Below are 24,377 nucleotides of genomic sequence, written 5' to 3'. Positions count from 1 at the left end.
ATATATATAGATAAGTAGTATTTAAAAAAAATATTTAACTAAGAGCCTACAAAAATTTATAATCAATTAAAAATATAATAAAATATATTAAATTATATTTAAAATGATATTTTAATATAAATAATAACATTTAAATCTCGCCCAAGCCCTTAACAACATACGATTGCGTGATTAGGGTTGTCAAAATAACACTTTGATCGCGAAGAGGTCGTGTTCGACTCGTTTGCTAGCCGAACACGAAAACTTTTTTTTGTTCGAAATATAAACGAGTCAAACACGAATAGTAATATTTTTTAACAAGTAGAACACGAGCTGAGCCTAAGGTTGCTCGTGTTCGGCTCATTTAAAACCCTACTTAGGAAGGGTTGCTGTTAGGTATGACTCATATCTAGGGAGTTGGAGTTTCTTGGTGAAGAAGTGTGTCTCCTGGTGAAAAGGAGTGTCTCTTAGAATAAAGGAGGTTGGGAGGAGCGAGGGCGTGATTGTAATTTTATTTGAGGGTTTGTATATGTCTATATATATGTGTAACCCTATGAGATGTATTGTAACTCTCTCTAAAATAGTGAAATCGCCGCTCGCTCCCGAGGACGTAGACAATTCTTTATCGAACCTCGTTAAATCTCTGTGTTCTTCTTCTAGTTTGTGTCGATTCCTGTGTTTTATTCCGCTTTAATTACACAACAGTTGCCCTCCCTCAAATTTAGAATTTTACATATATATAAGAGAGCAATGTCTTCTTTTCCCCCACTTGAAATATTAGCTTTATCAATCCAAAATTATTATTTTATCCTTCGTTGCTCTACCCTAATTCAGAATTATTAGGCTTGGAAAGTGAAAATAATGAGAAAATATTTTGTCCGTCGTCCATACATGCAGATCACACTATATTACATATTTTGGGACATGATATGATCGACGCCACCAACGACAAAACTGAACATAATATTTTCTCAAAAACTATATAGAAATTCAGACGAACGATGAATCCTTATCTGGTTCCGCTCCTATTCAATACAAGCCGGATTTAAAGCAGTTCTGGTCTGCCGACTTCTCTCCATTAACATTCTCAACAGCCCATATTAATTGAACGGCTCCATCAGCCTAACCGATTATTAAACTCTAATGTGATGGGGCTGGTCCAATGCTTTCAATATTTCGGTTATTAAAATAATTTGTTAATTTGGTTGGAATTATTGTTGTTTCTTTGTGTAGAGAGATTTTCTTAGTCCGAGCCCGAGTTAAGCGGTGAACCGAGTTCTACCATCTGCATCGTCTAATTCTACATGCCTTGAATAGGTCGATCAAATCGTCTGGTCAATTCGACCACAACTAAACAAGTGAACCTAATTGATCGGTTCTTACTATGCAGAGCAAATCATCAAATGAACGAGTGATCGGGCTGTACCTCCAAATATTTTAGCTATATGTAAATGTATACGCTCCATGATGTATAGATATAAAAATAAAAGAGGGGATGCATGGACTTCTAATTCCTATTTGTTGAGGAATTAGGGCAAAGTAAATGCAAGAATCGATGCAAATCAAGATGAAAGAATACAAGATCCCCTTAGTGTTACAATACATCATATATATATAAAGCACTGACGTAAAAATGTGTAATTACAAAATTACTCATGTACCGTACCTCGGGGGCATTGCCCCCGCACCCCCAACCCACTTAACGAAGACTCCCCCGATTGAACATATGCTTCCGCTCGTGAGCTCCGCTCCACTCCAACATTTGTCCCTTATCTGGTATTAGGTGTTAATCTTGATTATACATTGTATTCCAACCAACATGACACACTTATTATTTAAAGGAAATTTGCGCAAATACCACACAATTTGTATTTATCTACACATCTAATACTCAAAAGTTTGAAATATGTTGATTTCATAAATCTATAGAGAATAAATATATATTTTTTATTTTCGAAAAGATAGTGATGATGATATTCTCAAGGGATAATTATACAAAGAGCTCTCGAAAAATGGCTATTTACATATAGGCACTCATTTTCTTCCACTTTTCAAGTTCTCACTCAAATATTAAAATTAATGATAAAAGCCTCATTATATTTTTCACTTTTACATAATTCTTAATGATTTGATCATGACACACATAAACGTATTACCTATTTTTAATGAGATGATAAGGATCCAATTTTTAGGTATTATATATAAAAATAGAAAAAAATTGTGTGGCATGTATTTAAATGCCCATTTTTTCATAATAAAATTTAATTATAAAAAAACATGCTAAAATTAGTTTTTAGGGTTTAATAAATAAATTATCTTAATTTGACCAAAAAAAAAAAATCTCCAAATATTTATCACTATTTTAGGTTTGAAATAGAACAAAACCAGTCTATATCTGTATCTGAGGGGATATAGAACGGGATGAGCAGAGCTGATAAGCTGAAAAAACAAACAGAACCCTAATTTCGGGGAATGAAGACTGGATTATGGTCCAAACTCTCTCAACGGCCGACGTTGAGAATGAAAAGGAGGTGGATCTGCGCCCCACACAAAAGATTTAGGTTTCTGAGTCTGCAATCTCCCCCATTATGCAGAGGAAAATGTCGCAGCTCCGTCAAGCCGGTGGTCAGGATGAAGCCGGCGCAGCACCTCAGCTGGTGGTGGTGGCGATCGACGGCGATAAGAACAGCCAGCACGCTCTCAAATGGGCGGCCGATCATATCTTATCTAAGAACGAGATATTCATCCTTCTACATGTTCGACGGAAGATCACTTCTATTCCCACTCCATGTACGTTGCGTTCATATATCCATATATTACTTGTGTTTCTGACTTACATCTCCAATTTCCATATATGATTTGTAAACTAACATTGTTATTGTTTAAATTTAATTATGAACTCCACTGTTATCTAGAACTCTGGTGGGGGCATGCACTCCAGTAACACTTTTTTTATAAGAAATATTAAAATATTTTATAAATAGCTCTGTTCTTATAAATTGAATAAACAAAACAGTTAAATGGGCTGTCCATGGGCTTTTGATTAATATGTATTTTTTTGAACGAATATTGTCCTAATTAGGCGGAATATGAGGGAGCCCAAAGCGCGAGGTCAAGCTCAGCTCGTGTTCGGCTCGTTTATACTTCGAGCTCAAAAAGTGTGTTCGTGTTCAACTCATTTGACTCATCTGCTTAGCGAGCCGAACACTAGTTGTTCACGAACAAAGAGTCGTTTTGACAACCCTGATCACGTAGCAATAATATTTTAAGGGTTGGGGCAAGATTTAAAATTATTGTTTATATTAAAACATCATTTGAATCTAATTTAATAATTTTTATTCTATTTTCTTAATTAATACTTTTAATTGATTGTAAATCTTTGTAGTCTTCTAGCCAATTAACTTTTGAAAATATATTACTCATCAATATAAAAATAAATAAATAAATAAATATATATATATATATATATATGTATATAATTGATGAGTAGTATTTAAAGCCAAATGATGCTCGAACTTTTTAAAGAGCCGAACGCGGCTGTCTGAGAAAAATGAGCCTTTTTGACAGTCCTAGTCCAAATTATATTTTAAGTCTTCTATAATCATTTATCAATTATCTTAATCCTTACAAACAATGATTGTGTTGATTTGTTATATGATTATCATGGTAATTGAAAAAATTGACTACATCAAAATTAGGAAAAAAAAAAAATTTAAAACTTATAATGATAAATGAATATTAGCATTTCAAATATATATATACCACATAAAAAAATTAAGTTTTCAAATTTAAAATCTAACTAAAAATGAAGGTAAAAATATATATATATATATTTAAACTAGCCCTTACATGCATAAATAGCTAAAAAAATTTCCATTGTTATTATCTAAATTGATATGAAAATTAAAATACAGTGAATATTTAAATAAAAGATGAAAAATAAATACAAAATTTAAAATAAATTAAAATAAATAAATAAAAAAGTTCAATTGGGGGATTAAAATTGAAATAAAAAAGTAAAAATATAAAAAAGTGAGTCACCTAAGCATTTGGTGACTTGGCGATGGAGGCTTAGTTGCCTAAGCATTGTACAACTAATCTTATTTTTTCATATTTTTTTCTATATTTTTTGGTACTTTAGTATTTAATTATTCTCATTAAAAATAAATATTTTAAATTGATTATTTGGCCTAATGCTTTATTCATGGAATAAAATGAACCATTTTTTATCCGAACTCTCTTCACCGAGAATTTGTAATCTTATCAACCAAAACCCTCAATCTTGATTGATTTCCGGGAGGAAAAAAAATTGGGTCATGATATTCTAATCTAGATTTTATCATTTTATATTTGTTTTAGTCATTCAATATACTTAATTGTTTAATGTTAAGGTTTCTCTTTGAAAACAAGATCCATTCTTAACATTACTAGAATTCAAAAAAAAAAAAAAAAAAAGGAACTGGATAAAATCCATATTAGAGATCACCATTTCTGCTTCTGATGCTTGAATATGTTGCTATTTTGATTATGCATAGCTTTTCCCTTTTGATTTTGCAGCTGGACTCCAGATTCCAATTACTGATGTGGAGGATGATGTTTCCTCTGCTTACATTGAGCAAATTGACCTTCAGACTAAAGAACTACTTCTTCCTTTTCAATGCTTCTGCAGCAGAAGAGGGGTAAATTTTTCAAAAGCTTAAAGTTATGGTTGAGGGCAGAGACTTGATATTTCTAAAATGACATTGTCATTGACTACTTATATGAGATTAAGTTCAATATTCTCATAAAATCTAACAATCTCACTCTTATATAATAGCTCTTCATATTAATCATTGCTTCTGAAACATAAATTTTTTCTTACATTATTAAATATCATGCTTAAAAAGAACTTATCAATGCTTATGGGAGCTATAAACCTCATTAACTACCTCATATTCGCTAAATCTTGTGTTTTATTTTATATCACTTGTTAGAAAGTGTGAATTAAAGGGGGACAAAAATAGAATGAATGCATTTACTAAATGATTAAATCTTTTTCAAGCCAGAAAACTTTAGCCTATGGGTAAGGGTCCATACCAAGCATTTATACAACAACATATCTTTCAGCTATGTGATTCAAAGTTTAGACCCATTAATCCTTCTATTTTTACATGTTAGCCAAATTTATTTGGGTCATAGGCATGCTATACATTGTCCAGTGAAATTAATTCTATTAGTTATTTTTAGGAAGATTTACATGCATACCACTCAACTGTTATGTATTTACACATCTAACACCTAAACTTCAATTTCACATACATAAACCTTAACTTCATGATAGGTGTATTTCATCTTTTAAAAGTTAAAATGATGGTATTTTTTTTTTAAAGAGAAATGAAGGATTTGGCTGGTATAAATGTAAAATGTAAAATTGAAGTGTTAGAAATGTAAATTCATTGGAATTAGGTGGTAATGTAAATGCACCTTTTTTTATTTATTTTATGAAGCAGTTGCTTTCAATTTCTTATTTCGGGATAATAACATACAGAGCACAAGAAACATTGCTATTTATAAGTTAAACACCAAGGTAATTTTTTGAACTATGAAACGGATTTATTTACGCGTGCTGCGATCAAACCAGTGTGAATTTGATAAAAATGACAAACATAGGTTGGGGTTTTATCATGACCTTTGATATTTGAGTGAGAATTTGAAAAATGGATGAAAGTGGGTTCTTGATTTGTAAATAGTAATGTTTTGGGTGCCTTTTCATGTAATCACACATTCTTAAGTTTAAGCTTGTAGTGGATGGCAAACACCTCATGCCTGTTATACTTTTTTGGATTTTAATGAAAACCCCTTATGATAAGTGAATGGTCAATTGTCCCATTTTTATGTGCCATAATGAAAAATATTTGTTTGTCTAAAATACAGTTGCAGTGCAAGGAAGTGATATTGAATGAATCTGTTGTTGCAAAGGCAATTGTCGATTTTGTCACATACCATGCTGTCGATAAGCTAGTTGTGGGCTCATCAAATAGAAATGCATTTACGAGGTAATGAATTTATCAAGCTTAAATCTTATTTTCTAAATCACTTCTTTATTGATTGCTCTATTATGAGTTTTGTTGAATATTTTTTCATAAGTGTCAAAATAGTGCTTTGGTTGTTTACATGGGGTCATGTTAGTCCAGGAGTTTATAAAAGTGCCAAACTCGTCCTCAGGCTCTTTAAATTGGGGCTGCAATTGTCCTTTGTGTAGACTCTTTCAACTAATATTAAAACTTAAAAGTGTATGTGGACTAAATTGACATTTTATATTATGGGACTAAAATGACCGGCTAGAGGAGTCTGTGGACTATGCCAATCCATATAAAAAGAGTTTGTGGATAAAATTGGCACGTTAATAGACTCTGGGACTTGAATGACCCTCTGGTAAGAGTCAGGTGACAATTTTTTACACTTTTTTCTCATTTTTTCATTCAAAGTTAATATATTAAATTGAGTGCTGCTTTTCCTTCCCATCAATCTATCAGGACTTTTAAGAATCTGGATGTCCCAACAGCTGTGTCAAAGGCTGCTCCAGAATTTTGTTCTGTTTATATTATATCGAAAGGGAAGATATCATCGGTTCGTCCTGCTACTCGTCCAAAAAAACAGTTTGTTAACAAGCTTCAAGAGTTGGATGCTTCTGGAAATCCCTTTCAATCTGTTAAAAGTTAGTTAACTTAATCATCGTGCAGATTTTTAGTGAGCTTTACATGTTTCTTATTCTTATAGTTTCATTTTCTCTTGGTTTTCTAATATCGCTGAAATGAACAGGTACACCTGAAGTGGGACAGTACTACGGGCCTTCTGAAAGGTAAGACTTTTATAGAAATAAATCTACTATGATGGACATCAAAAGACTTTCTTCCCTCCATAAAAAAATGGAAAAAAAAAAGAATTTTATCATGAAAGCAAAGCTAGCAATTCCTGGCCCTGATCAGAGAGAACTAATAACTTCCTGCAATATTTGTGGGATGGAGAATGGGGTGAGAAGGAGAGGGCGCTTCATTTACCTTTTGCCACTTCTCCACTCCATACAAAATTTGGTTGAACGTGATAGAAAAGTATCAGACCCATTTGATTCCATGATCTTTTTGAAATTGGGGTTTTGATATACAATTTTCAGGGGCATTTATACACATACCATCAATTCCTCTATATTTACATATCTAACACCTAAATTTTTTTGTTTTACATTTACAGCACTCAAATCGTTATGTAAATACATAGGAATTCAGTGATATGGATGTAAATCGTCCAAAAAAATTCTTAGCTTTCTAACGTTGATATTTCCCCTAACAGTTCCACCTTGTTAACCAGAGGTGGAGCTACCCATGGCACAAGAAATGCGATATACGAGAGGGTTTTTGATAACAGAACTGGCGAAAGGAAGGCCATGGGAAGCCAGCTTGGAGCTCACTTTGATGTACCTGGTTATAGCACAACCTCATGTCCAAGTCCGAGCAGGGCGAGTTTTGACCAAACTGAACATTTATTTTCGCGAGAGATTCTTGATTTTGGTGGACGACAATTGCAACCATCTCCATTTCTCCATGAATACAGTAGTGGAGAACATGAACAAGGATTTGTACTGAATTCTCATGATCATGGAACCTTCTCTAATACCATTGGTTATGGCGGTGGCAATCAGTTTTCAAACGGATTGAGTGGAGGTAATTGGCAAAGTACTGGTGGATCAAATGGGCTCGGTCACATGAATCCGATACCAAAGAGGGAAGTTGGATCTTGGTCACGCCATTCGACAGTAAGCTTGATGTTAACTTTTCTTTCTAAACAGTATTTATTTACTTTTATCATAGAAAATTTGTGCTGTAGTTTACAAGAATCAATTAATGAAATATTGTTTTTAATGTCAATTTAGCTTATGAGAATGAAGTGAAATATGATACGAACCCAGATGAATTTCCACCGCAAATTAGGACAAATAGAATATTTTGCTTCGTTATTACAAAATAACACAACTCAAATACACTCTAATTTCAATTTGATGCTGAGAAAATGAAGTAAAATTGGAAGGAAATTGAGAAAATTCATTTTGACAGGAAAAAAAGTTGACTACTAGTTAATATTATTTGCAGGATGATTTGGAATCTAAGATAAGTAGACTGAAGCTAGAGTTAAAGGACATGGCAATTTCGTATGATGATTCTATTCCAGAGGTACTGCTCCAAAATAAACTTTTTCAGAAACAAATATAAAGATGCATATGTGAATACTCAATAATAGCTTTAATCTCATCAAAATCTACATCTTTCGGCAAATTACATCATTTCTTTGTTTTTACTTACATAATTTAAGCTTTACTTTCTCTAAGAACAATTTGTGGATATATGAGAACCATCATTGGCATGATTACATGACTTATATAACAAATGCAAAATTTATATATATTCATTCATTTATATAGTCAAAACTTCAAAATATTCTGCAGCAAACCTTCTGCAGTTTTCTTTGACCAACTTAAAAACAAACTATTTTTGCAGGCATGCCCTTGGAATACTTCTTTTGGGACTATGAAATCCAAGGTATCCATGAATGTGTTGGAATGAAGAAGCTTTTAGTATATGACAAAGGCTAAAAAAAGAAACTTATGGAAGAAGCTTTACTCTTATTTATCACATTTACTTGGCTTGATACAAACTCAAAAACTCCACCCTTATTTATACTAGTGGCACCTCCTAAATTAATGACAAATATTGTGCCACCACAATTACAATCCAATGCTTACAAATGATTTCACACCTACCACACAATAATTCCACACCTACCACACCTACTACACAATAATTTTATACCTACCACATATTCTAGAATAAGCTTCTAGAAATTAAACTTTATTTAAACAACTAAAATTAAGTTTATATTTCAACACACCCTCTTAAACTTGATTTTGTGACTTCAAGCAAATTTCTCATTTTAATAAAGTGTTTACTCTTGAGTGGCTTGGTAAAAATATCTGCAATTTGGTCTTGAGACTTCACGTACTGCACTTGTATCTCCTTTCTTTCGATGCATTCTCTGATGTAGTGATAACACATATCAATGTGCTTGCTTCTATCCTGGAAAATGGGATTCTTTACTAGCGCGATTGCAGACTTGTTATCAATACAAATCTTAATCGTCTCTTCTTGTGGTAATCTTAACTCCTTTAATAGGTTTCAAAGCCAAATTGCATGACAAACATATGAGGTTGCAGCCACGTACTCTGCTTCGCAAGTAAAAAGAGTGACAATTGGTTGTTTCTTTGACATCCAAGTGAAAACAGTGTCTCCTATGAAGAACATGAACCCTGTAGTGTTTTTCTATCATCTATGTCTCCAGCCCAATCACTGTCGATACATCTTACAAGCTTGAAATTGTTGGATGATGAGTAAAATAAGCCAAAATCAATTGTACATTTGATATAGCACATAATTCTTTTAACGGTCTTCAGGTGTGTGATAGTCAAAGTCTCTATATAACGACTGAAAAATCCAACAACATAAAGAATATTAGGTCTTATGCATGTCAAGTAGCGTAAACTTCCAACCAAACTCTTGAAAAACGTTGGATCAATTCTTTTTCCCTCATCAAACTGTGATAACTTGACTCCACATTCTACAGAGATTTTTATTGGTTGGCTATTCTCGATCTTGAATTTCTTAAATATCTCCCTTGCATAACCTTCTTGAGAGATGAAGATCCCATCTTCCGTTTGCTTGACTTCAATGCCAAGGTAGAATGTCATGAGTCCAATATCTGTCATTTCGAACTCCTTTGTCATCGCTTCTTTGAACTTTTCAAACATGTTTGGATTGCTTCCGATGAAGATCAAGTCATCAACATATAAACAAATAATCAAGATATTTTCATCCTCATTCTTGATGTAAAGAGCATGCTCATAAGGACACTTTATGAAGCCTTTCTCTTGCAGATACTTGTCTATTCGGCTATTCCATGCTCTTGGTGCTTGCTTTAGCCCGTATAGAGCCTTTTTTTGCGTTAGAACCTTGTCTTCTTGCCCTTTGACTTCATATCCTGATGGTTGCTTAATGTAGACTTTTTCTTCAAATATTCCATTCCAGAAGACAGATTTTACATCCATTTGACTTATTCTCCACTTATTTTGAGCTGCCAAAGAGATGATTAGTCTAATAGTTTTTAATCGAGCAAAGGGGCAAATACCTCATCATAATCGATGTCTGCTCTTTGATTGTAGCCTTTTGCCACCAATCTTGCCTTGTTTCTTTCAACTTCTCCTTTGGAATTCTTCTTCGCTTTGTTCACCCACTTCACATCAATTGTCTCATGCCCTTTAGGAAGTGAAGCTAGCTCCCATGTGTCGTTCTTCTCAATTGCCCATCCATTCCAATCCATTCCATCTTTTCACTTCTTGCTTTGTATGACTTCTTGGAAGTCCATGGGTTCACAGTCGGCAAAGAGACAAAAAAGAGTAAGATTATTTTAATTCATAGTTACCTCATAAAGATCTTCTAATCTTTTGAAGCGTGATACTCTTTCACTTGAATTTTCTCTTGAAGTTGATGACAATGAGTTGCTTTGACTACTTATAGTCAATGTTGTTTGTGAAGTAGTAGACTCTTCTCTTGCTTGCTCGATCCATGATTGCTCTACGTCTTCTTCTTGAAAGTATGAGAAAAAGTTGTAGTCCTCAGCATGTAGTCCCCAGTCCCATTTTCCTCCATCAAATATGACATCTCTGCTGATGGTTGTCTTCCCTGTATTTGGATTGTATAACTTGTAGCATTTCGAGTTGTTGTCGTAACCAATGAAAATGAACTTGTCGCTCTTGTCATCCAACTTACTTCTTTTTCTTTTCTCATCGGGTATTTGTACATGAGTTAAGCATCCAAAAACTCGTAGATGAGAGATGTCGGGCTTCCTTTCACTCCATGCTTCTTGTGGTGTCTTTCCCAACACACTTCTTGTTGGTGATTGGTTAGCCAAATAAACAACACATGGAATCGATTCTACCCAAAACTCCTTCAATAATCTCAACTCCTTCGGCAATCCCAAAACTCCTTCGGCAATCTCTTGCTTTTTAACATGTTCCTTGTCATGTTGAGGATGCTTCTATTCTTCCTTTCTGCTACTCCATTTTGTTGGGGGATCTTGGAATAGTTAAAAGTCGACGTATTCCGTTGACTTCACAGAATTCTCGAAATTCTTTTGAACTGAATTGTCTTCCTCGATCAGATCGCTCCTCGATCAGATCGCATAGCCTCTCTTTCTCTACATCTGCTTTAAACTTCTTGAATATTCCAAAAACCTCTGATTTTTGTTTTAAGAAATACACCCTGATTTTTGTTTTAAGAAATACACAGAAATACACCCATGTTTTTCATGAAAAATCATCTATGAAGAGAAGAAAATAGTTGCTCTTACCAAGTGAGTTTGACTTTATTGTACCACAGACATCTGTATGTATGAGCTTAAGAGGCTTTTGGGCTCTTGAACTTGACTCCCTTGGAAAGCTTTTCCTAAAGTGTTTTCCGAGTAAACATCTTTCACATAATTGATCAGGGTGGTTGATGCAAGGTAATCCTCTAACCATCTCTTTCTTTGAAAGCAAATCGAGTCCTCCGAAGTTAAGATGCTCAAATCGAAGATGCCAGAGCCAAGAAACATCTTTATAACAAGTCTTCAGACATTTGACAATATCATTTTGAACGTTGAGTGAGGACATTCTATTTTTAGGCATTGACACCTTAGCAATCAAGTTACCTATATTGTCTTTTAAGAAGAGAGTATTTTCTTTCAAGTGAATATCATATCCTTTCTCAAAGAGTTGCCCTAAACTCAAGATGTTGCTTTTCATATTCGACGCAAAATAAACATTAGAAATAAATTGATGCTTTTCATTTTTCTGCGGATGAGAATGTTACCTTTGCCTTTTACCTCTATCTTGGACTCATCTCGGAAAGACACATTGCCGCTTACTGATTCGTCAAGCTCTACGAACATACTTTGTCTCCCACACATATGGTTGCTTGCACCGATGTCCAGATGTCATGTACTATCTTCACCTCTTTCATTGTCCTTATATGCTAGAAGTAGAGTGCCATCTTCTTCTTTTTTTTCTCCTATGTAGTTGACTCTTTCATTAACTTTGTACTTAGGTGCTCTACATTCTTTCGCATAATGTCCGAACTTGTTACAATTATAACACTTAATTTGAGATTTATCATACCTAGAGTTTAAGCGCCCTTGACCACGTCGTCTTGTAGATCTTTCTCCTTTCTCATAGTTATTGTCGGTGCTAACGTTAGGGTGAGTATATCATGCATGTCAATTCAAAGAAACAAAGATCCATGTTGGCTTCTAATATTGTTGAAGCTTTCATTCTGAGTTGGTTGGAGATTTGTCTTGAGAAGTTGTTCGACAATCTCTTCATTCATCTTCTTCTTTTCTTCATGAGCTTGCAATGAACCCAGAAGTTGCTCTATCGTCATGACTTGTAAGTCTGTTGACCTCACTTTTGGTTGAGGTCTAGAAAACTTCTTAATCTAACGATCGAAGAATCTTTTCCATGATAGCCACATTTTCTAACTTCTCACCATTTCTTTTTAGTTGATTGAAAATGATAATGACTCTAGAAAAGTAATCGAAGACCAACTCGTCTTATTTCATATGTGAAACATCAAATTAACTTTTTAAAGTTTGAAGTCGTAACTTTTTAACCTTCTCTTCTCTCTTATACGAAACCTCGAGCTCCTTCCATGCTAGTTTGGCCGAATTAGCACTTGAGATCTTCTCAAAACCATCCTCATCTAAAGCTTGATAGATGAGGAAGAGAACCTTCTTGTCTCTCTTTCGCAAGTCTCTTAAGCTATCCTTTTGTGTTGTGGATAGAGCTGACTCATCACTTGGCTCATCGTAGCGTTTCTCCACAACCTCCCAAACGTCATGCGCTCCAAGGAGTGCCTTCATCTTGATACTCCAATTGTCGTAGATGCTTTCCTTAAGCATCGGGACTTGGAACGAAACTATGTCACCGTATGCCATTGTTCTGTAATGGAACTTTTAGGCTTTGATACTACTTTGTTGGAATGGAGAAGCTTTTAGGATATGACAAATGCTAAAAAAAAAGACTTATGGAAGAAGCTTCACTCTTATTTATCACCTTTACTTGGCTTGATATAAACTAAAAAACTCCACCCCTATTTATACTAGTGACACCTAAATTAAAGGCTAGGATTGTGCCACCACAATTACAATCCAATTGTTACAAATAATTCCACACCTATCACACATACTACACAATAATTTCATACCTATCACATATTCTAGAATGAGTTTTATTTAAACGACTAAAACCAAATTTATATTTCAACAGAATGAAGAGGTGGCAGTTGCTCCAAAGGCTACCCTTACTAAGCAGAGATCTATACTTCCCTTGCCTGAATCACCAAACGCTTCTAAACTAGACAATGAAGGAAATAATTCTAAGAACGGGAATCACACGTGGCTTCAAGAGATTGCAGAGAAGAGGAGAGAGCTGGAGACAATTCCTTCAGATATTCGTTACAGGAGGTACAGCCCTGAAGAGATTCTGAAAGCAACGGATAACTTCTCAGACTTGCTAAAGATAGGTGAAGGAGGCTATGGACCCGTCTTTAAATCCACCCTTGATCATACACTAGTTGCAATTAAGATTCTGAGATCTGATGTAGCTCAAGGAATTAAGCAATTCCAAAAGGAGGTATGTTGAATCTTAATGTAAAAAATATAATTAAATATGTGGGCTATATATATAATTAAATGTTTGTTACATGTCATTTTAAAATTTAACATTTTTATAGTGATCTAAATAAGCATGATTTCAAGTATAAAACAAAATATGAAATAATTATTCGTAGAAAATTAATTTTATAGTTATATTTATACGGTGAGCTAAAATAAAAATTTGATAAAGGCTATTTTTGGTAAAAATATCTTTTCTGATAAGATGCCTGTTGGGGAAAAACTAAAATTTTTATAAACTCAAAATCACAAAGTATAATTCTTAAATTCACACAAACTCAATTTAGAAGCTCATACAACTTTTCCTTGAGACTTGATTCATAACCCATAAAACTATTTAGTATTTATACAATTTAGAGTAATCAATACCACACATTATTCAGCAATCAAACTAATCTTGATCTTTCATTCTTCACCCACCACACCTACCACACACGCATGCATCACATGTCTCATCTTACATTGACTTTTCACCTTATCAACTTTTCAACAAGTTTAATTATTCAAAAAAAAATTATTTCTAAAATAAAACAAGTATATTTCTAACACTCTCGCTTAAACTTGATTTGTAACTCCAAGAATATTGGGGAACTTAACAAACGTTTCTTGCTTCGGTGCCTTAGTAAATGTCTGCCGCTTGATCTTGAGACATCTGGTACTTCAGCTCTACTTCTTTTCTTGCAACAAATTCTTTTATATAGCAATTAAAAGATTAATACCAAAATCTTCTTCTTCCCATTGATCAAGGTTTGTTTTTGCAATTATTTAATTTAGATAGTAATTTGATATCTTAAGCATATGATCTTCTCTTCTCATTTACTTAATTAGTTTATAACAATACTCATATTTGCGCTCCAATAAGAAGGATCCCAGCTCTTCTTATTTCTAAAAATTTTAATCGAATGATAAAAAAGGTTGATTGCGAACAACACAAATTTACTGCCATTTTCCTGCTAATTTTTCCCACAAAATTCTTAAGGTGGAGGTATTAAGCTGCATCAGACATCCAAATATGGTCCTCCTCCTCGGCGCCTGCCCCGAATATGGCTGCCTGGTGTACGAATTTATGTCAAACGGCAGCCTCGAGGACCGAATTTTCTGCAATTCCGGCACCCCTCCATTATCATGGCAGCTCCGCTTCAAAATCGCAGCCGAGATAGCCACCGGCCTCCTCTTCCTCCACCAGACCAAGCCCGAACCACTGGTCCACCGAGATCTAAAGCCCGGAAACATTCTTCTCGACAACAATTTCGTCAGCAAAATCGCCGATGTTGGCTTGGCTCGCCTCATCCCTCCCTCCATGGCAGGGGCCCACCCCGAATATGACCGCTGCCGCCGGAACATTCTGTTACATTGATCCGGAGTACCAAAAAACTGGCTTGGTGAGCACCAAGTCCGACATTTATGCTCTGGGTGTCATCCTTCTTCAGCTCGTCACCGCGAGGCTGCCCATGGGGCTCACTCATTCTGTTGAAAATGCCATGGAGATGGGAAGGTTTGAGCAGATGTTGGATCCCAAGGTGCTGAATTGGCCGAAGGAACATGCTACGAAGCTTGCCGGAATAGCCCTCCGCTGCACCGAGCTTCGCCGGAAGGATCGCCCGGATCTAGCTACGGTCGTGCTTCCACAACTGAATGAGTTGAGTGCTTTTGCGGAGGGAACTCTTGATCCTGCATGGCATGCTTCACGTTGGAGCTCCAGGAACATAAGAGTAAATACTTCCAATTTTTTCAGGCTTTTTATATAGGGACATTTGCATATATATCCCCCACTTTCTTATCTATTTACCTATCTAACACTTACCTTCTGTAATTTGGCATATAGTGAAAAATTGAAGTTTGTGGTAGATGTATAAATACATAGGAATTGGGGGGTATGTTTGCAAATCTTCCTTTTCTATATCTGCTTGCATTAAGAGAAACTGTTCTTAAATTTCTTTGCAGGAGATGAGGAATTCTGTTTCAGGAATAGAAGAGTTTGATAAAGCTGAGAGAGCAAGGGGCATTTGAGTCATTGAAACATTTGGGGAGGCCATGCTTTTAGTGCACAGATATGTTATTTTTGGGGCATTTACCAACATACCACCATATTCTTTTGTATTTACACATCTAACACCGAAACTCTATTTTTTTATATTTATACTAAAATTTTCTCATCACATCTAAATTACCACCATTCTAACTTTTAAATAGTGAATCCATTTTCATGTATAGATAAAGAGACATATATGTAAAAACTGAAGTTATAGGTGTTAGATATGTAAATGTATAGGAAATAAGTGGTATGAACGTAAATTTTCAGTTTTTTTTTTTTTTTTTTTTTTGGTTAATCTTTCTCCTTATGCTTTATGGAGACTGAATTGTCTGCCTGCTATTGTAACAGTTTGTCTCAGATTGTTATGTCTCTACTCAGATCATTCACCTATGCCATTTTATTTCACAGTGATTGTTTGTTAATTATTGAATTTCAGATTTTGAGAGTGAATCATATTTGGATGGGTTGAAAATAAGATTTGCTTGTTTTGTAAGTGTTCAGTTGTTATAAATTCAATTCTTTTGTGTTTTTTCAATTGCAGCGGGTGGTTGTCAATGGCTGATGGTTGGCGGTGGTAGGTGGTGATGGCGGACAGTGATCAACGGCGGTTGATGGCTACAGAGGCTAGTGTACGGTAGTGGTTGGCGGCGAAGGAGGCCAATGGTTACTCATCGGGTTCTCTCTCCAGAATAGACTTTGAAATTTCACTTCTCTTTCACTTCTTCTCACCATAAGTAAAGAGAAAATAGTCTATTTACAGCTTTTTAGGGAGTGGTATTTTGTTCTTTTGGTGCAGATCTCCCATATCGCCTGGTCAAACGGTCCATATTGATCCTCCTTGATAATATGTTAGTTCTTAAGAATTTGGGTGCCTTAATAACCTTGGAATTTAGCGACCTGAACTTGTTGGATTCCTCTCGTCGAGACCTTTGATTCGGCTATTTAATTGATGATCCAAATCTTCAAATTGTGCTAACAGCTAGGCTTGATTGCACCCGCATTGAACCAATTATAGACTCGCCGGGATTGTCTTGTTGAGACGCTTAGTTCGCTTATACATTTTATGAAATCAGAGCTTGGATGAAAAATACATCGAGATTCCTGCTTAATTGCCAACATTATAACACCAATAATGCACGAGTAGCTTTTTAAGAAAATAAATAAATATTTGATTTTTCTCCCACTAACACTAACCAATTAAAAATAGATTAATCACTGCATAGCTCTTAGAGATCTAAACTGTACCTGTCTTCGCAGGTCAGATAAATTAATATTTGCTGACTTGGATATGATTAGGCTGCCTATCAAGGTTCCATCATTAGCTTGGATATCCAAATAAACTTGATACAACATACATATTCACAAGCAACCTAAAAAAAATATTATTATGAGAAGGGTCCCTATCATCTACCTAGGCTTGGATGCCATATTAGCATTATATTAATGATTTTATGACCCCTTAAACATATAATTAATCAAAGCCAGCTAGCTCTTATTAATCATACTAAGAGTTTAAATTAAATACAAGTTGGCACTCATATAAAAATCAAGCAATAAGATACTAACGTAATTGATGGTTAAAGGCATGACATCCTTGTCTAATAGGTGTTCATAATTATAACTTATAGCTATGAATGATATTATAGCTTTTCATAAGCCCACTATGGCAAGCACCTATTCCTTGAAATAATGTCCTTATTCTTTACTTTATCGATAAAGAAGATTCTAAACAACAAATTTTATATCTATAAGAAGATTTACATATATAAGACCCAATTCTATGTATTTACCTATTTAATATAAAAATTTCAAGTTTTACATATATATCATATTTCCTATGTATGAAAAGATGTATTTCACTCTGTAGAAGTTAAAATATTGATATTTTTTATGTGATAAAAAATTTGGACGGTAAAAATGTAAAAAAATAAAAATCTAGATGTTGGATATGTAAAAACATATATAAGAATTGGTGGAATGTATGTACGTGTATATGTATGTATCTATATATATATATATATATTATATATATATATATATATATAACACAAGAGTGATATAAAAATGGAAGTCAATGACATGCTTAAATAAGTGAGCTTCTCCAAAAACATTGCATGACTATAATACTTTTATATATTCATGAAAATTTATTTCTTTATCATTTTTATGTAATTGTATGCATATTTTTATGATAACTCAGGAAACAATTAATACTTGACATGCATTTTTTGCATGTTTGAGCCATATAGATGAGAGAATGTTGATGTGGAGTTAACTCAAGGTTTTGAATTAATCTCGAGATTAGTAATTTTTAATTGAAGATTTAGAGTATTCTCAATGTTTTTACTCATTAAAATTTTGAAGTGACATAAATTAGCTTATATAAATGGACTTTTATTGTAAGAAGATAAAAAATAATAAAAAAAAAGACTTAGAGATTTCATTTCATATAATTATATGAATTTCTATGATTATAACTTTTTATGTATTTGTGGACCTTTTAATATACTTTTTTGCTTTCTTCAAAGTATAAAATTGACAGATGGTCATAAGTTTTCAGGGCATTAGATTTCATATTTTGATGAAAAGTAATATTACTCGTTTTTAAACTTAATTTTGCAGCTAAATACATAAAAAATTAAATAGTAAGTGTGTAAATTCCCTAAAGATTTTCAAGCCTAATTTCTCACCCCCCTCATAAGACATTTTTATTGAATTAAAAGTGGACTCATGCATCTTTTCACGTGGAAATATATGCTCTTTGATAACTATATGTTATTCTTGAAGCTATCAAATACATCTTCATGCTTTCATGTATCTAATCAAGCAAACTAAATCAAACTAATTTCTAAAAATAAATTTGTAAAAATGATTTACATACATTTAATTTAATTCTTACATATTGACATATCTAACACTCACAAAATTTAATTTTTACAAACATATTTGTCATCTTAATTACCCATACAAGAAAGATATATATGTTTCATTTTTTTAAAATAAGTTTTTGGGTGTTATGAATGATGCTAGATATGTAAATATGTAGGAATTGGATGATATGAATGTAAATTCCTCAATTTATAATTTGTGTTGATAGTTGAATGCGTATTAAATAGATTTATTGTTTAATCCAAGCAATCATGATTTGCTGTGGTTCATCAACATGAAAGAGTTTTGCAGCCAATGACTTTTTACTATTTACAAATTTAGTTTTTAATATTTTAATATAAAAATATATTAATTGCATGAATATGAAAATCTGGTAGCAATTATATAAACTTATAACCCGAAAAACAATACATATATTTGTTAAAAAATATATATAATTTAGGCCAGATCTTGGTAGTTGAAGTGTCCAATTCCCATTACAGACTACTAATCAAGCTTCAAAAGAAGAATTTTTAATTACAGTACCCAAAAGGCCAAAAATTTCCCTAAAATAGCTTGGTAATATTCCTGCTTTTCATAGTTCCGTCACATCACTTCTGTCTCATCCTCATAACTACGCCGCCGTAACTCCGGCGAACCACGGCCGGCCGCCACCGCTGTTGCCGGAGAAGAAAGTGCCCGAGAAATCAGCCCTTCTCAAAACTTCAAAATCCCCTTTTTATTTAGAAACTCATCCGTTACAATCTGTTCGTATCTGCACTCCATGCTGCAAAATGCCTTCTCCCCTCTGCATGCAAAAGTTCAGGCTTATAAGATTCTAGTTTATACTGTAGAGACATGGTTTTCAAATTTTTATTTTTTATAAACTTTTAAATTCTAATTTCATTTTAGCAGATCAAAGAATTTATTGAAATACACGATAAACTAGTGATGAATAATCCAAACTTGCACCCAAAAAAAAAAAAAAAACAAATTTTGCAGTGATTGGTAGCACCCTATTAATTGGATTTACTCGTGAATTTAACCTAAATCCAAAAATCAAATTTTGAATAATTTGGTAAATTCATATGTATCAGATTTGATATATTTCATTCAACATAAATCAAAGTTGCAGCCAAAAAAGAAAGTGAACAATTACCTGTACATATAGATATCTTTCCCCTGCAATTTTTTCCTGCACAGATAGCAGCAACTAAGGAAATCAGCCGCCGGAAATTCTCCGCCGGCGGCCACCGACCGTTTTCCATGGCAGTCCACCTCCGAGCCGACAAAGAGCATCCGCCGCCGCTCTCCGGCGAAAGTTTCGAGCTTTGGGACTATACTAAGCCCGACGCCGTCCGAATCTCTCTTCTTCCATCCTTTAGGGGAGAGGGGATTTCGTTCCAGTGGGCTCGCCGGACTACGTAAGGGGGAGCGGTGGCCGGCAGAGATCGGGTTGGGGAGTTTGTGGGCGGACCGCCGGGCCAACATTGCCGGAGTTGGGAGTCAGTAGTTGGGATATAGGAGGAGGAGGAGGAGGAGGAGGAGGAGGTTGGGGGGTATTATGGCCTCTCTGAGATGCTTTTATGGCTGGTTTCTTAGGAATTATATTAATTTTTTTATTTTTTATTTTTCAAAATTGTTCTAATTATTTTTTGCTTTTTAATAATAATTATTATTTTATTTTTGAAATTTAGAAGGATAATGCCAGGCAGCCCTTCGATAAGCTTAAAAAAATGATAAATTAGCATGAGATGAGTGCATTTGTCATTCATAGCAAGAGTTATTAATTAAATAAAATTTAAAAAATTATTTACATATATATATCATACAATTTTTATGTATTATATAACTAACATTTAAATATTTATATTTACATGTATAATATTAAAATCCATGACATCACATAAAAAATATTGTTATCACCATCTTTTTAATGCTTTATTATTTTTGGGATTTTTTTTTAAAAGTGAAATATGCATTTTAATGTGTAGATTTATGACACAAATATATTTTAAATCTAAAATATCAAACTTTGGACATTAGATATATATGTAAATACATAAGAATTGTGTGATATGTATATAGATTTCCCTTAAGAAAATTATTATGATACATAATTCAAATTATTTAAATTTATGACCAATTGATTTTTTAGTCTAAAAAAGTGAATTTCTTCACAAAACTCTTTCTTAAATTTTTTTTTTATTTTTACTAAAATGAATGCTAAAATTACTTTTTTTTTTTATCAAGTTCATGTAAGGAATTCCTAAATTAACTAATTCAGTGGATTAGTAGCTTGTAGATAGAGCATATATCTTTAAAATGTACACATTTTTAAATCACATTGTAGTAGTTTACATATAGAAATAATTACTGAGTTTTAGCTCTTATCTAGTTCAAATTGCATACAATGACTTAGAGGTAGAATTTGCAAAGTATCTCAAAATCTTGAAAATACAACACATAGACTGATGTAAGAAAAAATTGAATAAATCAAATGCGAAATCCACTAAATATTTTACTTATAAGAAATATAATATTTGGAGACACCCTAGAACAGGGAAGAAATTATCAAAAGTATAACCCAGAGAGAAAAAAAGAATGAGATTTAAGAAAGTTATTTTGTAAAAAAAATAGAGAAGTCCCTAAGGATGAGTTTATTGGGAAAGGGAATAGTTCCCACATAGAGATCTCGAAAGCTATGAAAGGGGCTCTTCTTTGGATCCCTTATTTATAGGAAAATTTAGGGTTGTTAGCGATACACTAAAAGCTACAAAATAAGCAATACATCAATAAAATATGTAGTTGAAGATGTGAAGCCTAAATGCAATTTTGGACGTAGACTGTGGCAAGTAGCAAACCATGTAGATACTTAGAACTCGTCAGGCGACAATCAATACTTGATGTTCGTTACTTAGGACTCAATACTTCTCTTGGCGGTTGGTACCCATCACTTGGCAGACAGTACTCGATCCTTGTCTCTCTAAACTCAGCACTTATGTTGTCATTCTATGATTGCTACTCCTTTAGGGCGAGTTTCTCCCCAATAGTGTATGCTTAGTTGTATCTTTTGAAGCGCCTACAATGACAAAAATATAATATTTAAAATAATTAATTCATTGCTTACATAGTAGCAAGAAATATACTTTCTTCGTTTACGTGGGATGAATTTGAGTCTATGTTGTCAACATAACTCTGCAATTGGCCTTAATGAGGCTAGTTAAAACAATATATGTTCAGAATTTACCCCTTGAAAAAAGTTTGTGTTATTTGTGCAAAACACAAAAAAAAAAATTTATTTGACTTTTATTATCTTTTATTTTTAAAAACTATTAAGTTAAGTATTATAAGTGTCAAGTCAATCTCAAATGTTGACTTCCTGATCTTATTAAGTACTTGTGGTGTAATTCATATATGTCGAGTGGCAAATACACCTGACAAATAAGAGAAAAGCATAGTTGAATATAGAATGCAATAGGGTGAATAGTGAATATTGAGCTAAAAAGCTATGGGAGAAGAGCCAAATACTAAAATGTCATAGGTGAATGGTGAATTTCAATGTCAAATATGCAAATTGCAGGATTCCAAATATTATCAGGGAAATGGTGAATAGGAATGTTGAATATTTAATTCTCTAATACAAAATTTAATGAACAAAATGAGGCATGCCAATGTCAAATAACAAGTTGTTGAATGTACCAAATGTCATGGGCAAAATGTTGAATACCAATTTTGGGTGGATATATTGATGAATGCTAAAAATCATATGCAAAATGATGAGTACCATTGATAAAAACCAAAATGATAAATATTATGTTTTGGGTTGACTTGTTCAGTCCATTAAGCTCACTTGTTAGTGTTATATTTCATGTTAACCATACATGTTTAACTCATAAACTATTCCCTTATTGCTTGCTCACTTTAAAAAAACATAGTCTCTTTTAATGAGCCGTTTCTAAATGAGATCTTGATCTTCATAGAAGGTCAACATTTAGATTTTCTAGAGATCAGTGGACTTGTGCAATACTCATGGCTGATTTTGGCATTAAGGGGGGAGTCAAACTGTGGGTTGGGATCCATCTTAGTAGGGCAAAGTGGGGGTAACAACTTTGTTGCATAAAGTTTGATATCGAGTAATTAAGAAAAACATTGTATATCATCACGTACGATATTTGTGACAAAAAAATTGTATTCTTTCTATATTAAAAAAAATAAATCTATTTATTTTATCATTGTTTTCTTTGTGTGATTGTTTATTTGGCAATGTATGTGTTAATGAAGTTGCCGATAAAGTTCTAAATGCTGCAAAATTTTTCTTCCACTTTCAATGAGCTTGGCTACGAGGGATGATTTCCCCGAGTTGCAGATTTGATGAGTTCCTCTAGTTACAAATGGGACGAGTTTCCTAAGTGCCATGAGTCAACTCAATCTATGGGGTAAGTGGTGATTACAATATGATATTTTTTATTTGTTCTCTTTTTTAAATATTTATTACATGAAGCTAATTAATAATAATAATAAAATAAAATGAAAAGAAGAAGTTATATTACGAAATAGTTTCCATGACTTGATCAGTGGATTTCTTGTTCTATATGAGTTTCAGGTCTGTCGGGCTAGCCGACCAACTCTGATAATCACTATAGAAAAAAATGATTTTTTTGTCGGCTAATTTTCGTTGGTTATGATGGGAAAAACTGTCGCTTTTGATATTTTTGACTGTTTACTAACAATTTTTGACTCGTAGGTAAAACACTTGTCGATAATTCCAGAACAAACTGATATTCTAATGGTGTAAAATTGTCGACACATAATCGACACTTTAAGGTTTGTTTGGCGCAGCTTAAAACTGTGTTTGGTGTTTTGAAAATGTCGACATGGCGTTTGATTCTCATGTTCGTTCGACATATTTGGAAACACAGTTTTACGTTTATATTAGACACGAGCCGCGGGATCGACCCAATGACCCGTGTCTTTCCATTTGCGTTCGAGGTCAATTCCTCCCGTGCGCCTCTCCAATACCCGGCTGCATTAGAGGATTGGCGCAGGATCCCGATCTCCCTCTCCTCTTGCTCTCCCAGTTTCACCGAAGCCATCACCATCATGACCGAACCCATGTGATACATTCACTATGTAAGTGAAGCGAGAAGGCAATAGCGGGATCACGAATACAGAGACCCGAAACTCCCTTCCTCCTTCTGTTTGCTCTTACCCACAACTAGTGAGGAAGGTAACCTTCAACTTTCTCATCTTCCTCCCACCTCTCTCGATCGACTTGTTCGCTCGCAGAACACTGCAAAGCAGACGAAGGATCAATTGGCTCGATTACCAAACTAGGCGAAGCTTTGTCTTCTCATAATGATCACAGAGGATCAATCGGCTCCATCATCAAAGCAGGCGAAGCATTGTCTTCTCCCAACTAACGCAGAGGAATGATTGGTTTGATCGCCAAAGCAGAAGAAGATTCATCTTCTCGCAACGATCGCAAACAAAGCTTTGTTTTCGGTGGCAAAACCCCTTTGTGGGAAGTAATCCTCAATTGCTTTTATATTTTAGAGTAAATAAAAAAAGTTATTTGGATTGATTTCAGACTATGCCTTAGTTGGTTTTTTATTTTAGTGCAATTAATGATCATGATTCGCCTGATTGGTTTACCATTGTTGTGTACACTTATTTGGGTTCATGTGCTACTAACATAAGCTAT

General features: G+C 33.9%; 2 protein-coding genes across 2 annotated transcripts; one reads left to right on the top strand and one right to left on the bottom strand.

The window, feature by feature from the left end:
* The first annotated feature begins 2,380 nt into the window (after nucleotides 1-2,380).
* Nucleotides 2,381-15,886, top strand: LOC110029454 (U-box domain-containing protein 35-like). Its single transcript, XM_020731759.1, is given in 12 exon segments — nucleotides 2,381-2,769; nucleotides 4,537-4,658; nucleotides 5,893-6,014; nucleotides 6,495-6,676; nucleotides 6,781-6,820; nucleotides 7,309-7,771; nucleotides 8,106-8,186; nucleotides 8,511-8,552; nucleotides 13,364-13,729; nucleotides 14,750-15,078; nucleotides 15,080-15,482; nucleotides 15,715-15,886. Coding segments are annotated over 12 exon segments (2,418 nt in total). The 5' UTR covers nucleotides 2,381-2,567; the 3' UTR covers nucleotides 15,781-15,886.
* Nucleotides 15,887-19,074: 3,188 nt separating this feature from the next.
* LOC110029441 lies at nucleotides 19,075-20,229 on the bottom strand. Its single transcript, XM_020731745.1, has 2 exons — nucleotides 19,833-20,229; nucleotides 19,075-19,481 (listed from the first exon to the last, which is right to left on the bottom strand). Exons 1-2 carry the CDS (start codon nucleotides 20,162-20,164, stop codon nucleotides 19,391-19,393), a joined length of 423 nt encoding a protein of 140 aa, XP_020587404.1. The 5' UTR covers nucleotides 20,165-20,229; the 3' UTR covers nucleotides 19,075-19,390.
* Nucleotides 20,230-24,377: the final 4,148 nt, after the last annotated feature.

This window comes from Phalaenopsis equestris, unplaced genomic scaffold (genome assembly GCF_001263595.1).
Source record: "Phalaenopsis equestris unplaced genomic scaffold, ASM126359v1 Scaffold000572, whole genome shotgun sequence".
Lineage (NCBI taxonomy): Eukaryota > Viridiplantae > Streptophyta > Magnoliopsida > Asparagales > Orchidaceae > Phalaenopsis > Phalaenopsis equestris.
This window is presented reverse-complemented; position numbering and strand designations above follow the sequence as displayed.